The sequence below is a fragment of the Spermophilus citellus genome (genome assembly GCF_964194105.1).
Source record: "Spermophilus citellus genome assembly, chromosome: 5".
Taxonomy (NCBI): domain Eukaryota; kingdom Metazoa; phylum Chordata; class Mammalia; order Rodentia; family Sciuridae; genus Spermophilus; species Spermophilus citellus.
In genome coordinates, this window is record NC_138186.1 from 146,228,639 (window position 1) to 146,242,226 (window position 13,588).

At 40.2% G+C, this 13,588-nt stretch overlaps 1 protein-coding gene across 3 annotated transcripts in view; it reads right to left on the bottom strand.

Moving 5' to 3' along the window:
• Window positions 1-4,184: 4,184 nt before the first annotated feature.
• Window positions 4,185-13,588, bottom strand: part of IL20RA (interleukin 20 receptor subunit alpha) — a gene marked incomplete at both ends in the record, with an annotated part of 36,454 nt that continues 27,050 nt past the window's right edge. For all 3 annotated transcript variants that reach the window (XM_081295448.1, XM_081295450.1, XM_081295449.1), the window contains 4 exons: window positions 4,185-4,976; window positions 7,090-7,229; window positions 11,360-11,504; window positions 12,336-12,511. In XM_081295448.1, the coding sequence (XP_081151574.1) occupies window positions 4,185-4,976; window positions 7,090-7,229; window positions 11,360-11,504; window positions 12,336-12,511 (1,253 nt within the window). The remainder of the gene's footprint in view (window positions 4,977-7,089; window positions 7,230-11,359; window positions 11,505-12,335; window positions 12,512-13,588) is intronic.

Below are 13,588 nucleotides of genomic sequence, written 5' to 3' on the forward strand. Positions count from 1 at the left end.
TGCAATGCAACAGCAGTGTCTGAAAAGTTCTAAACTAGGGTTTATTCACCTAGGTACTATTGACATTTTGGGCCACATAATTCTTGATCACATAGAGCAGAAGGGCTGTTCTGTATATTGTATGATATTCAGTAACATTCTCAGCCTTTCCCCATTAGAAGCTACACTTTCCCTCTGAGCCATGACAATAAAATATGTCTCCAAGACTTGTGTTTGGGGGGGTGCACCTGCAGTCCCAACTACATGGGAGGTTGGGGCGAGAGGATCACTTGAACTCACAAGTTTGATACTAACCTAGGCAATATAGTGGGGGACAAAACAACACAAAACAGCAATAATAATAAAAAAAATGTCTCCAGACACTGCCAAATGTTCCAGGAGAGACAAAATTGGAAATATTATAGATAATTTTCCTTTACTTCTCCACTTATTTCTTGTTATTCTAACATATAAACAAACATGTATATAACATGCATATATTATACATATAAATTTGAGAATATAGAATATATGTCTTCAATAATAAAAAATAAAAACTACTATTAAAATACTCACAGCCATAGCATTATTTATTTTAAAACTATAGGCACATGTTTTTGAGCAGTCTTTGAAAAAAAATGTAGATGGAAAATTTATGCTTGATACAACGTGGGGAACAAAAAGAAAATCAAGAAAAACAATTCTAGGTTAATTTAGCCTAAACTCATCTGCAAGATGTGGGGGTGATAATGTGTGGGCCAGAAGGAATTTGATTTATGACCCAGGTGCACCCATCCATGATGATCAAGCCCTCTGTTTAATGTTCTCATTAGATTCATCACCCTGGGCAGGCTTGTGCCCTGGGCTGTACAAATAGTTTTTCCTTGCTGTACTGATTTTTTTTTGGAGCTGAGCTCAGCCCAGGGCACTAGATCTTTCTCATTTTACAGCCTGAGGTGACAAGCTCACTTTGCTTCCTTTCTACCCTCATGACACTCAGTTTTGTTTCCTAGTTGTTTAGGATTTATAGGGTATGGAAATAGTCACTAAGACATGTTGTCACAAGGAAAATTAATCTGATGTGGAAGGACCATGTAAAGCTCTAGAATTGAGGGATGCCTAGAGGCAGGATGAGTATACTTGACTTGTCAAAGACCCTGACACTTGAACATCACAGCTCCACTTGAACCTCAGGCCTAGAGATGGAATCTTATGAGGTCCCAGAGGCGGTGGAGAGGTCTGGCCACAGAAGACAGGATGCATGACAGCTGTCTACATCTGAGAAGATGTAACTTTTCCCCACAAGAAATATCTATCATGTACTCGAGTTTGAGCATACAGATGTGCCTCAACTAATGATGGAGTTATATTCTGATACACTTGATATAAGTTGAACATATAAGTAAAAAATGCATTTAATAAATTGTGCCAGTCAGCTTCATATCACTGTAACAAAATACACAGGCTTCTTATGAAGTAAAGAGAGGTTTATTCTGGCTCACAATTCTGGAGACTTAAGCCCAAGATTGGGTGGATTTGGGCCTCTGGCAGGGATGGTCCATCATGATGGGAGTGTATGTGGGACCAGTGTTCCCAATACAAGCCAGGTCCTTCAGGGCACATCCCCAATAAGCTAAGAACCTCCGACCTCCTAACAGTGCCACCCTGTACAACAAGCCTTTAACGTATGGACTTTGGGGGACACTCATCCATGTCATGGTAACCTACACATACAGCAAGGCAGGCCACCACAGCGTACCTTGTTGCCTCTGGGATCACATGGCTGACTGGCAGCTGTGGCTTGCTGCCGGGGCCTGTTACGCAGAGAGAGGATCATAACCCATATTGCTAGCCCAGGAAAAGATTAAAATGCAAAATTTGAAGTAAGGTTTCTTCATAATGTGTATGGCTTTTGCACCATGGAAAAGCTGAAAAATCATCAAGTTGAACCATCATTAAGCCAGGGACCACCAGTGTATACATGTATGTTGTAAAGTACTGAAGCAGCAAAATTAGAGAAAAGCTCAGTACTTCTGGCATGTCTAGAATGACAAGAGATGGAAAAGCAACTGAGATTTAGATTCCCTTTTCCAAAGCCAGAAAATGTGGTTTAACCCCTGAGAGATTTGAATCTGAAGGCATAGAGCAGGAAGCAATATACTACAGTACTGTCAGGTCAGAAAAATAAAGAGAGGCAAGGACTGCTTTTGAATCAAAATGTCTTATGTCTAAATGGCTTCTCTTTGCAGTACAAAGCATATGATCTGGCAATGAATAATGATGATAACAAACGCTTACAGAGCATCTTTATGTGCCAGGCACTGCTGTAAGTGGCTTCTAGTCTCTTTTCAAAGCAGCTCAAAGGAGGTTGTTATTTTTATTTCACAGATTAGGGTATGGAAAGATATAGTAGATGCTCAATAAATATTTTGTCAATGAAATGAACAAGCCAAACTATTATCAATTATTTTTTTTGCCTTAATAACAACTCATTCTCTTGCACTCCTGAACTTTTTTTATAGTTCATGTTGAAATTTTGCTCTTCAAAACAACAGAATCATTTCTACAAATATAGTTAGAACAGAACACTCTGGTTAATATAATTATGCTGTAAATTAAACCATTAGATCATAAACTGTTTGGATTTGTGGACAATCATAAAAGACCATGACCCCCAAATCCATCTTTCCTACCAGCGTTGTCTGCCTTTGTTAAAAACATGATGAGGAAATATGGATAGTATCTGTTTTCCTGAAAGAGCATCAGTGAATTATGAGTTCATGATTAAAACAAATATATATTAAGGTAGGCCATATGTAATTGCTGTTTACACAGATCTCAAACAACTTAATACCAATAATTTTATATGGTTCCACTTTATAAATTCTGTCACATTTTAATGCAATATGACTGTAGAATTGTCTAAACAATTGGAAAAGGACATGGACATAGTTACTGGAATTTAACCAAGAAGGTGTTATTTTTTTTTTAAGAGTGAGAGAGGAGAGAGAGAGAGAGAGAGAGAGAGAGAGAGAGAGAGAGAGAGAGAGAATTTTTAATATTTATTTTTTAGTTCTCGGCGGACACAACATCTTTGTTGGTATGTGGTGCTGAGGATCGAACCCGGGCCGCACGCATGCCAGGCAGGCGCGCTACCGCTTGAGCCACATCCCCAGCCCAAGAAGGTGTTATTTCATGGTACATTTTAGTTCCCACAGTAAATTATGTCAAATGTTAATAAACTCTCCAAGTTCATTAAATTATCTTTTCTTATGACCTGCGTTTATTTACTGATTTTCATATTATGCAGACAGAGGATACTCACTCACACATACTCCAATGAGTCTGCCAGGCACTTGAAAATACTTGACATAAAAAAGTAACATAGTACTCCAGATTCTGGAACCCCCTGGTTTACAGATTATGTAAATATCTTTTTAACAACACATTTCCAGAAATAAATGTAATAATCTATTATAAAATGTGGCAATTATGTTTGGGTTAGTTTTGAGGGACAACAAAAGCCCCTACTGAATGACTGAAGGGGCATTTTTCTGTTACAAAAGAATAATCATTTATGTTCATGCTCCAGAACTTAGGGTATCACCTCTTAGGGTAGACAAAAGCAAGTACCATCATGGAGGTTTGTGCCTGATTACTCCCTCTAAGCCTGGATTATTATGAATGAAGAGTGGGTTGGTCTTTAACATGTGACCAACTTACGTACCACTGACCTATTTTTTTAAATATATTTTTCTAGTATCTCATCCTCAAAATCAAAATGTTCTAGAAAAGTAGCATTGTAACATGAATGGCCTTTATGAACTGTCTTTATAGCATTACATGCATGTGGTAAATGCCCAGAAGAAAACTGGAGAAGCATGCTTGTTAGAACCTAATACACAAAGTGGCCTCAATGCACCCTCCTGAATGAGTTCTGCACCCAACATGGAAAACATTCACTGAATGCTCAGTCCAGTGACCAGTCCCTGTACCCCAGGGGCACATCACTGTTGTAAGAGACCCACATGTGTGAGCCAGACACCCACAGGAAGCAAGACCAAACAAGTGCAAAGGAGAACAGGAAGAAGAAATAACTCATTCTTGCTGACCCTGATGAATCTGAATACACTACTTGTAGTCCAGGTTCTTTATTGTTGGGTCCCTCGTTTGCTTGCACTGAGTCATGGTAGGGAAGTCTTGGGTTAGTTTTCCATTTGTACATACAATCCCCATTCCTCCATAAATTGCTTGAGATAGTTTTCCTTCTCTTCTGGTGACTTGCCTGGTGCCTGTTTCTCATAGAGTCTAGACAAAAGGCCCTCCTCTGAGAGTTGGTCAGGTTCATGATGCTCACAACCCTGGGAGTCCTGGTCAAAGGTAGATAATGAAGGTATACACAGCCTGCCCGTCTGAGGGTCCCAATCAACCAGTGTTGTGGATGGCTCTTCCTCTAGCCCCTCTTCTGAGCCTGTTTGCTGGAGTTCCAGGTGAAACAAGTCGCTGAGCTGAGGGGTATAGGAACCCAGTAATGTTTGTGGGCCCAAGTTGGCCAAAGCTGCTTGTTGATCAACTAATTTTCCTTGCGTGGACGCCTCTTCCTGCACACAGAGCTTTTCATCTTCAGGCCCCCTGCAGATGCCAGTTGTTACATCATACTCATATTCGACAACTGCTTTACCTGCGGGGATTATTCTGCTGGGCGACTCTTGCTGGGTTAGAGAAGTTTCTTTGGCGTTCTCCTCGGAGTCACAGATTTCCATCAAATGGGAAGCATACCCTAGGTGTATGGTCTCCACTTCCTCTGGATGGGGCTCTGGGTCCCCGAGGGACGCAGCATCATTAAGGTTGGACCCGTCGCTACTTCTCTCCAGTAAACTCATATCCTTCTGAGGAATTTTAGAATCATCCAAAAGACTGAGGGTGATAAAGTTAATCATGATTTTTTCAGCAGGTACAAAGAATCTTTTGTCAAATTCATTTCCATAAATCAAAATCTATAAAGAGAGAAGAGAATGATTTTTCACCTTTTCACTTTAGAAGAAACATTACAAACAGCTGTTAACTAGAATTTATAGTGTCATCAGTTTGAAAAACCTACTCTCACCAACTCAGGGAAGTTATGCTCAGAATATACAGAAAAATCTCATTTTCTGGGAGCCAAGAGACCCAAGACACACAAAATATGTATGGAAGGAACTGTCATTTGCAGGTAGGCGTTTACCCAATCTGAGGTGCAGGGTGTGGCTGTCCCCTCCTCTAACAGGTGGAGGGATTGCAGGTGAGTTGATGAATTTCTTGAACTTTTAAATTCTGCAAAATTAGAATCTCTGCCACATTAAAAGTAGTAAAGATTGAGAGTTTGTATAATTGCTTTGGTATTTATAGCATGCCATGTATTTGCTAATAAGTGGGGGTCCTCTAGGGTGCCATGGCATGTGGAAAGGTATGTTGGATGTAGAACGGATGTAAGAATGTGAGTAGAAATGTTTTTTCTCACTGTCCCCCACTCCTTGCCATGCATGAATCATGGTAGAGTAAGTCCAAAAAAGGGAAATTCACCTGCCAGTTTATGGCAGATAGAGAACCTCTAAATTGTGTCAGGGAAGGTCATCTGAGATTAAAATTTTGGTGGGATATGTGGAAGGCATCTGTTACCTATGAAAGCACCAGTTGTTGATAAGTTAGGTTATGACTTCCATTATCACCCCAAGACATGATTTCATTTAACATTAGAAAAAAGGGGGGCTGGGGATGTTGCTCAAGAGGTAGCGCGCTCGCCTGGCATGCGTGCGGCCCGGGTTCGATCCTCAGCACCACATACCAACGAAGATGTTGTGTCCGCCGAGAACTAAAATAAAAAAATAAATAAATTCTCTCTTTCTCTCTCTCTCTCTCTCCCCCTCTCCTCTCTCTTAAAAAAAAAAAAAGAAAAAGAAAAAAGGACCTTCAACCTCAGGCTTTTACAAAATATTCAGCATTCAAAAAAAAAAAAATCATCATCAATTCTCCTGTGAATTTTCCTCCCAGGAAAGGTCTTCCCTTAAGAAGTAACTCTGAAACCTAAATGCCAGCAGAATAGCAGAAAAGTCTACAAATGGAACTAACAGGAACAGGTATTCTTGCTGTGTACATATATGTTTGAACACATCTTTTACTAATTCCCAAGGAAATAAGTTCTAATGTGAAACAAATGCTGCTCAGGCCTTGGGGACCTTTCTGCAGACAGTCTGGGGACATTGGGCTTATTCCTTCTTGCTTCTGCTTGCTTCTCCTGGCCTTCAGTGATCAAGACCTGGCCATATTGCTCCTAAGTGTTTTTCCATTCCATCTTTTAATCAGTAGCTCCACATCCCACTTTCTTTGTTTGGACTTTTTTCTTCCCTGGACAATTGTCTCAGTCTCCTAGTGGCTTTTCTTGTTTTATAATCTTATTTCTTTTAAGGTCATCCTAATATCCAGTTAGATCTAAAAGACAATGATGGCTATGACACTCTTAATTTAAAACCCGGTGGTGATTTCTCTCTGCCAACAAAATAAAGCTCAGGCTCTTTAGAATATCATCCCAATTTCCCTGTTACCAGGCCTGACCCCAGCTCTTCAGTCTAGCCCCTTATCAGGAACCTTTTGGTTCAGCAATATGGCGTGGTTTCCCACACATCTGCCCCTTTCCCCCTTTTCCTCTGCTGTCTCTTCTGCCTACATAAATGTCCTAACTTCCCCTGCATACCCAAGCTCTGACGGAGAATTGGCCCCATATGTAGGGTTGGGGGGGCCTCCTTGTACCTCCAGAGTCTCCATGGCCTGATTTCACCTTAACCTTCATGTATTACATTCTAGCCTGATTAGACTGGAACCTTGAGGAGGACAGGGATCATAATTTAGTTTTATCTGTGCATCCCAGGACTTTGTCTAATCCAGTCGTTAAATATAAAATCTTTTCAAAGTGAAGGAATCTTTATTTTGGTTATGTTCATGAGCTAATCCAGTATAAAAAGTACTTTTTAATTCATAAACTCTTTAACTTCAAATCCATTCAGCCCTTAGAGGAACTATATCTGTACTAGCGCTTCCATTTCTGTCCTGGAGCATGGTATGCCAAGCACTCACCAAATTTGCTGGGTGCTTCTCTTTGCCAACGTGGATATATCGGTAGATGGAGTAGCCAATCACAGAAAAAAGAAACACGATTACAGATATGGGCAAAACATACCAGAAGATGATTTTAACTTTCAATGCTGATGATGGATCTGTTTACAAAGGAGAGGAAGTGGGTAAGGATTGGATAGTTGTGATTTCATATGATGAGAAAACACAGGCCATGTTGAGATGCTTTGAGCAAATCATTCACATTCAGGGAACTCAGTTTTCTCACCTCTACATTAAGAAGCTCAAGCTAAATGATACAAAGGGCCTCAGAATTCTCAATCTCCCAACAATAAATAATCAGAAGGAATCATCTAGACTCATCTTACATTTTTATAGTAAGGAAATGTTAACATTAACATCAGCGGACACTCTAACATCTTATATCTGGCTCTGAGATTTATGCTGGGTTGCACATTTGTGGGGCAGTGTGTCTTACTGCAGGTAACTTACAGCTCTTTGAACCGCATGGCAAAACTCTTGCAAAGATCCCATGAAGCTGCCCCACTTTCCATGCCACTCATCTGGCTCAATCGTTTTCACATATTCAGTAGAGGACATGAATGTATGACATGGCCACGTAGGTGTCTAACAGAACCATTTTGCACTTGGTAGGCCAGACTTTCTGGGTAGGGTCGGAGCTTGGGCATGTGTATAGGAAGGTGGCCAAGCAGGAGCTCTGGGAATGGCAGCAACTCCTTCTCAGTGCTATAGGCTTAGGATGAGCAAAAGTCTCAGAGGAATGAAAAGACCTGACGAATAACTTTAAGAAATGCAGCCCTGACCCACCATTTCAACCAGGGCCTACCAGCCCTGGTTGAAAGTTGGGATGGTTGATTTTATGCATCAATGTGGCTAGGCCATAGTACCCAGATATGTGGCAAAACATTATCCTAGATATTTCTCTGAAGGCAGTTTTTAGATGAGATTAACATTTTAATTAGTAGATTTTGCACAAATTATCCCTTATAATGTGGATGGGTTCCATCCAATCAGTTGAAGCCCTTAGTTAAAACAAGCAAAACAAAACAAATCAAACCTGATGACCCTGGAAGAAGAGGGAATTCTGTGAGCAGACTGCCTTTGGACACAAACAGCAACATCAGCTCTCCCCTGGGTCTCTAGCCTGCCACCTGCCCTACAGATTTTAGACTAGCCAGCGTATATAATTGCATGAGTTGACTCCTCAGTATCAATCTCTTTCTCTCTTTCTTTTCTTTAATTATCTACAATCTATCTATCCTTTTGGTTCTGCTTTTTTTTTATTTTTTTAATTCTGACTAAAACAGATGTGGAAAAAGGACACAAATTTAGCATAAATGGCAAAAGTTCTAAAGTATTCCTTACACAGTAATAAAACCAGTACGAATGTCACGGGAGCATTCTAGTCTAACATTCTAGAATGTTGGATGCTTTTGATTCCTGGGTCTAAGAGAAAGCAGCAAAGTAACTGTCCAGTTAACTATCCAGTTATAGATGGCAAACAGGTGTGTCTTGGAGAGTGAGAGTGGTCAACAATAGCCGGTGGGAAAAGTCCAGTATAGGGTGGAGCTCAGCCTCTTCTACTGGTTCAGTTCCAGAAGAGCATGCTTACCTTCAGATCCCACACAGTATCATGCCAAGGCTGTGGTGCAGGTAGTACAGGTGTCTGAATACCACCTGTTCCCGCTTTAGGCTGCAGGTCAGCTCTTTCTTCTTAATTCAACCCCTAGGTCCTTGATTGAGCCTGTCCTAATTAAGAGGAGTCATGACAACAATGACTGAGGGTATTTGCGTACACTAGCAAATGTGCCTCAATGAACCTGATCACCTGCATCTGCATTTTAGGGATTGGGAGATTGTGGAGAGCAGAAATATTTTTCAAAGAATTACCTCCAAAGAGGTAATAGTGATTTTTAAGAAAGTGGTGCTTTGGAAAATTATCTCCAGTGATCTAACAGTTGAGATGATGGGGAAGTTCAGAATCAGAAATGCCTCATTATTTTATTCCTTTTTCTACACTGGTGAGAAAGTGGGCTCCATCTGCTCACCGGGAAGTGTTTAATTCAATCTGTGCTTTATTTGGCATTGGTTCTGCCAACTGAGTAAATGATTTCCACTGGAAATTCATTCCCCCATTTGGCACTGATCAAGCTGTGAGTAAACACAGCACTTTTTCCAAATACAAAAATGATTTCTTCAATCTGCTTTGTTTTGCTCTTTGCTTGCTGGGCATTTTAGTTTTAATTATAATATTGCAAGGGACTCTTCATTGTAAAGAAAAAGGTATGAGAAATACAGGAATTCAACAATGATGTTTTTCTTTGGATTTCCATATATCTTCACAATAGTCCCCCTTTTTCCTTAAGTTTCCTTAAGTTTCATCTTGGATGATGAGAGGGAGAGGGGAGAGGAAAATGGGGGGCTCTGGAATCCTATTCATAGCTGGCAATAGAATTAAGGCTTTGGGCAAAGTGTATTTGTTGGAAGGGAGAAGTGAAGAATTATGCATAAAGAGGCATTCCATGCAACTTTAGGATTTATTCAGGTTTGAGGTAATGCTCCTGTCAACTTGGGAGCAGAAAGATTAAAGAAGTGCCATGCTCAGAACACCAAATCTACTAAAAGGAGCAAATACCTTCAACCAGAGCTCCTCGGCAGTCCCACTCAGAAAATGTGAGAAAGAGACAAAGGAGAGACAGAAGCCAACTCTAACACCAGGGGAGTAATTACTGATTTGCTGATTCCATCCCCTCATGCAGCTAAGTGGTATTGGAGCACAACATGAAAAGCCTGTAATTTGAATTCCCAAGGGAGAGCAAGAACAATTCTGTTTTTAAATAATTTTTCAGGACAGTGCTTTGTTTCTTGCAATAAAATTATCTGATGCTCTTGAAGACCACTGAACTTCTATTGATCAGAGTGATTATGACTTTAAAGAAGAAAAAGGATGTGTGTGAACATTCTTAAGGTTATTTCCTAAGACAGGAAGCTGTGTGACCAGGGAGGGTTGTTGGCAGTGGACCCTGGATCCTGTGCTTAGGGCTCCCGGAGGTGGTAACAACATTCCTTAACATTGGCAAGCTTGAAGGCTGAGTCTCAGGCAGTTTAATTCATTTCAGGTGATAGACGTTTCTGCCTTTGCCTCAACCTGCCTTTCCTTGGGCATGGATTCGTCAGCATCTTGTCTAAACTCAAATCAAGAAAACCTGATAATTTATCATCTCCAATTAATTTGCAGAACAAAGTCTTCTAGTTGTTAGTTAGGAGTAATGATTATTATCACCTGGAACCAGTTAATAAATATTTTAGTCATAAGAGTTTAAAATAGCAGTCAGCTGTCATTTTGCCAACAGTTGTGAATGCATCCCTTCTTCCTATGTCTCCCCTCAGAGTTCACTTGTTTGGTGGCTCTAATCTTCCCTAGGCTGGGAAGAGTTTATGATTTGATGTTTCAATGGCTTTTTAGTCTAACAGTAGCAGTAGAAGAGGAAGGATAACTGCTCTTTTTTTTTTTTAAAAGAGAGAGTGAGAGAGGAGAGAGAGAGAGAATTTTTTTTTTAATATTTATTTTTTAGTTCTCGGCGGACACAACATCTTTGTTTGTATGTGGTGCTGAGGATCGAACCCGGGCCGCACGCATGCCAGGCGAGCTCGCTACCGCTTGAGCCACATCCCCAGCCCCAGGATAACTGCTCTTGAGGGCATTATTCATTACCAAATACTCAAGTTTTTTTTTGGAAGAACTATTCAATGTTAGTATCAGGAAAAACTAGATTGTTATTAAGCAACTGGTTTAATTGGAGTCCCATGGATAGTGATTGTGCAACTGGTTATGTATCTCTTTCTATCTGGTCTGCTGAAAAACCTGGAAACAATTTAAAGATTACTAGTAGCAACCATAGAGATTCTCTTACACTGCTTTTCTAGATTGGCTTCTTTCATGGATCAATTTCTATGAACTCGCCCATTTTTCTTTCTTAGTTTGTTTACCTTTAATTTATATTACCTTATTCTAGTACATATACTTTAAATCACTATCAATCCTTTCTAGAACAAAAAGTAATAAAATAAAAGACAGTGAAATGTAACCTTGTTTCATTTTGTATTAGAATTAGTGAACATAAACTGCTTTAAATAAACTGTCTTCAAGGTTTAAAAAAAAAATCTTGTTTAAACTGCTATACTTCCTTCTAGCCTTATCAGATTTCCTTCCTCAAATTAGCTGAGATTTTTTTTTTTTTTTGAAGCTTACCTTCCAAAGTACTGACACACTGCTTCTGAGAAGGTCGAATGCGGCGAGGGGGCCCTGGGACAAAGGATTCCACGTGGACACAGTACAGAGTGTTTGGCTCCAACCAGCTGAGCACCAGTGTGTGGTTGGTGACACACTGGGACCACTAGGACAGGGAATTGCAAACAGCAGTTAAAGTCAAAGATTCTGGGACGACCAGACAACTCCAGAAGGAAATAGAAGACTGAGCTGCCATTTGACCCATGAGTATCACTACAAGTTTTTACTTTTTCAGGAAGAATTTTAAAATATCCTTTTATTTATTTATTTATTTGTTTGTTTGTTTGTTTATTTATAGCTCAGCAAAGCATCAAAGCATGGTTAGGAACTGCACCAACTCTAGGAACAATTCTAAGTAATAACATAGGGCTGTGAGTTTCTTAATCATCTCTGTTCTGTGTTCTTGCTCTTTTTTTTTTTTTTAATCCTTAGAGTGACTGACAGGTGACATGTAAGTAAAGGCTCTTCATCAAGGGAAGCACACAATTGCTCTATACTCCAACAATAGCATCAGGCACTGTTAATAGAGCTTCTAGGAGGAACATCTTAGCTCAGCTCTGTAAATTTTCTACAAATGAGCTTCAGCTATCTCTCGTATCACACATCTTTTTCTTTTTGGTACTGGGGATTGAACCCAGGGGCGCTTAACTACTGAGCCACATCCCCAGCCCTTTTTATATTTTATTTAGAGACAAGATCTCAGAGTTGCTTAGGGCCTTGTTAAATTGCTGAGGCTGGCTTTGAACTTGTGATCCTCCTGCTTCAGGCTCCCAAGCAGCTGAAATGACATGTGTGTGCCACCGTGACCACTGGGGCATCTCTTAAAGAGCGAGTTTCCCTTATTCTCACACAGAGAGAAAGGATTAGGGCTGCTTGTTCCACTTGAGTGACAGAAAGTGGTACGAGGAGTATGTGCCCCATTCCATTTCAGGCTTACCATTCTTTTTGATTTGGTGTTATACACGGACACGTTGTACTTCAGATTGGAGTATATTTGTTGCATGGAAACTGTTCTGTCTTCTGGATTTCTCTTCCACTTCTCTGGAGCCGTCAAGACAATAGAAATGGACTTTTCGTCAGTGGTTAGAGCAACCTCTGGTGGGCCAATTTGTGCTTAAACGGGAGTAGGGAGGGTATTATGTAAAAAAAAAAAATCACCTTATTGTTAAAGCTACAATATAATCCTACTTTCATCAAAGACCTAAAATGCCTACTGTAAGAGATGCCACAAAACGTGCTAAGTTGGGCTCCAGGTACACCAGATCTTGAAACAGTCATTTCACACACCTTGACACAAAGTTAAAACAGCAAATCTGGGGCACAGTATATACTTAGTTCCTAGGCACAGGGATAAACAGTACTTGGTGATGGTAAATAGAACCAAAAGTGTTTGCAATATCACTGTGACTTGAAAAGTGGTGATATTAATATTATGATTCAATAAATGGAAAAATCAGAGATAACAATTAGAATGATCTCAGAGATCAGTGAACTTTTATCAAAAAGGTCCAGAAAGGAGATACTTAAGACCCTGTGGGCCATAGGCTTCTGTTGCAACAATTCTACTCTAGCACAAAAGTAGTTAGAGATAACTATGTAAACAAATGAACATGGTTTGTGTCACAAAATATTCTTCTTTTGATTTTTTTTCCCCAGTACTGGGGATTGAACCCAGTGATACTCTACCACTGAGCCACATCCCCAGCTCTTTTTATTTATTATTTTGAGACAGGGCCTTGCTAAGTCACAGAGGCTGGCCTTCTACTTGAAATCCTCCTGCCTCATCCTCCCAAGTTACTGGGATTCCAGGTAAGGACTATCTCATCCTGCTTTCTTTAGAGTTTTTAAAAACTATTTAAAAATATAAGCACCATTCTTAGCACCTGGAGAAGAATAGAAAGAAGGAGCTGGATCTGGCCTGGGGGCTGTAGCTTGCCAACCTCTGATTTGCAGAGCACTGGGAATGGCACCAGCTCTGGGAGCCTCTGGAGACCTTGCAGGATTCATCATGGTGGCCCCTTGTTAGTTCTTCACGGCTGAGTCAGCCACAGATCACAAGAAAGCAAACTATAAAAGCAAATACCAAGAAGATGTTGCCTTAATTCTGAGTCACACCTTGAAGTGACATCACCACACTACCAAGTTTATGACAAGGAGAGACTTAGTTGAGTGATCAGGACAAAAAGGACA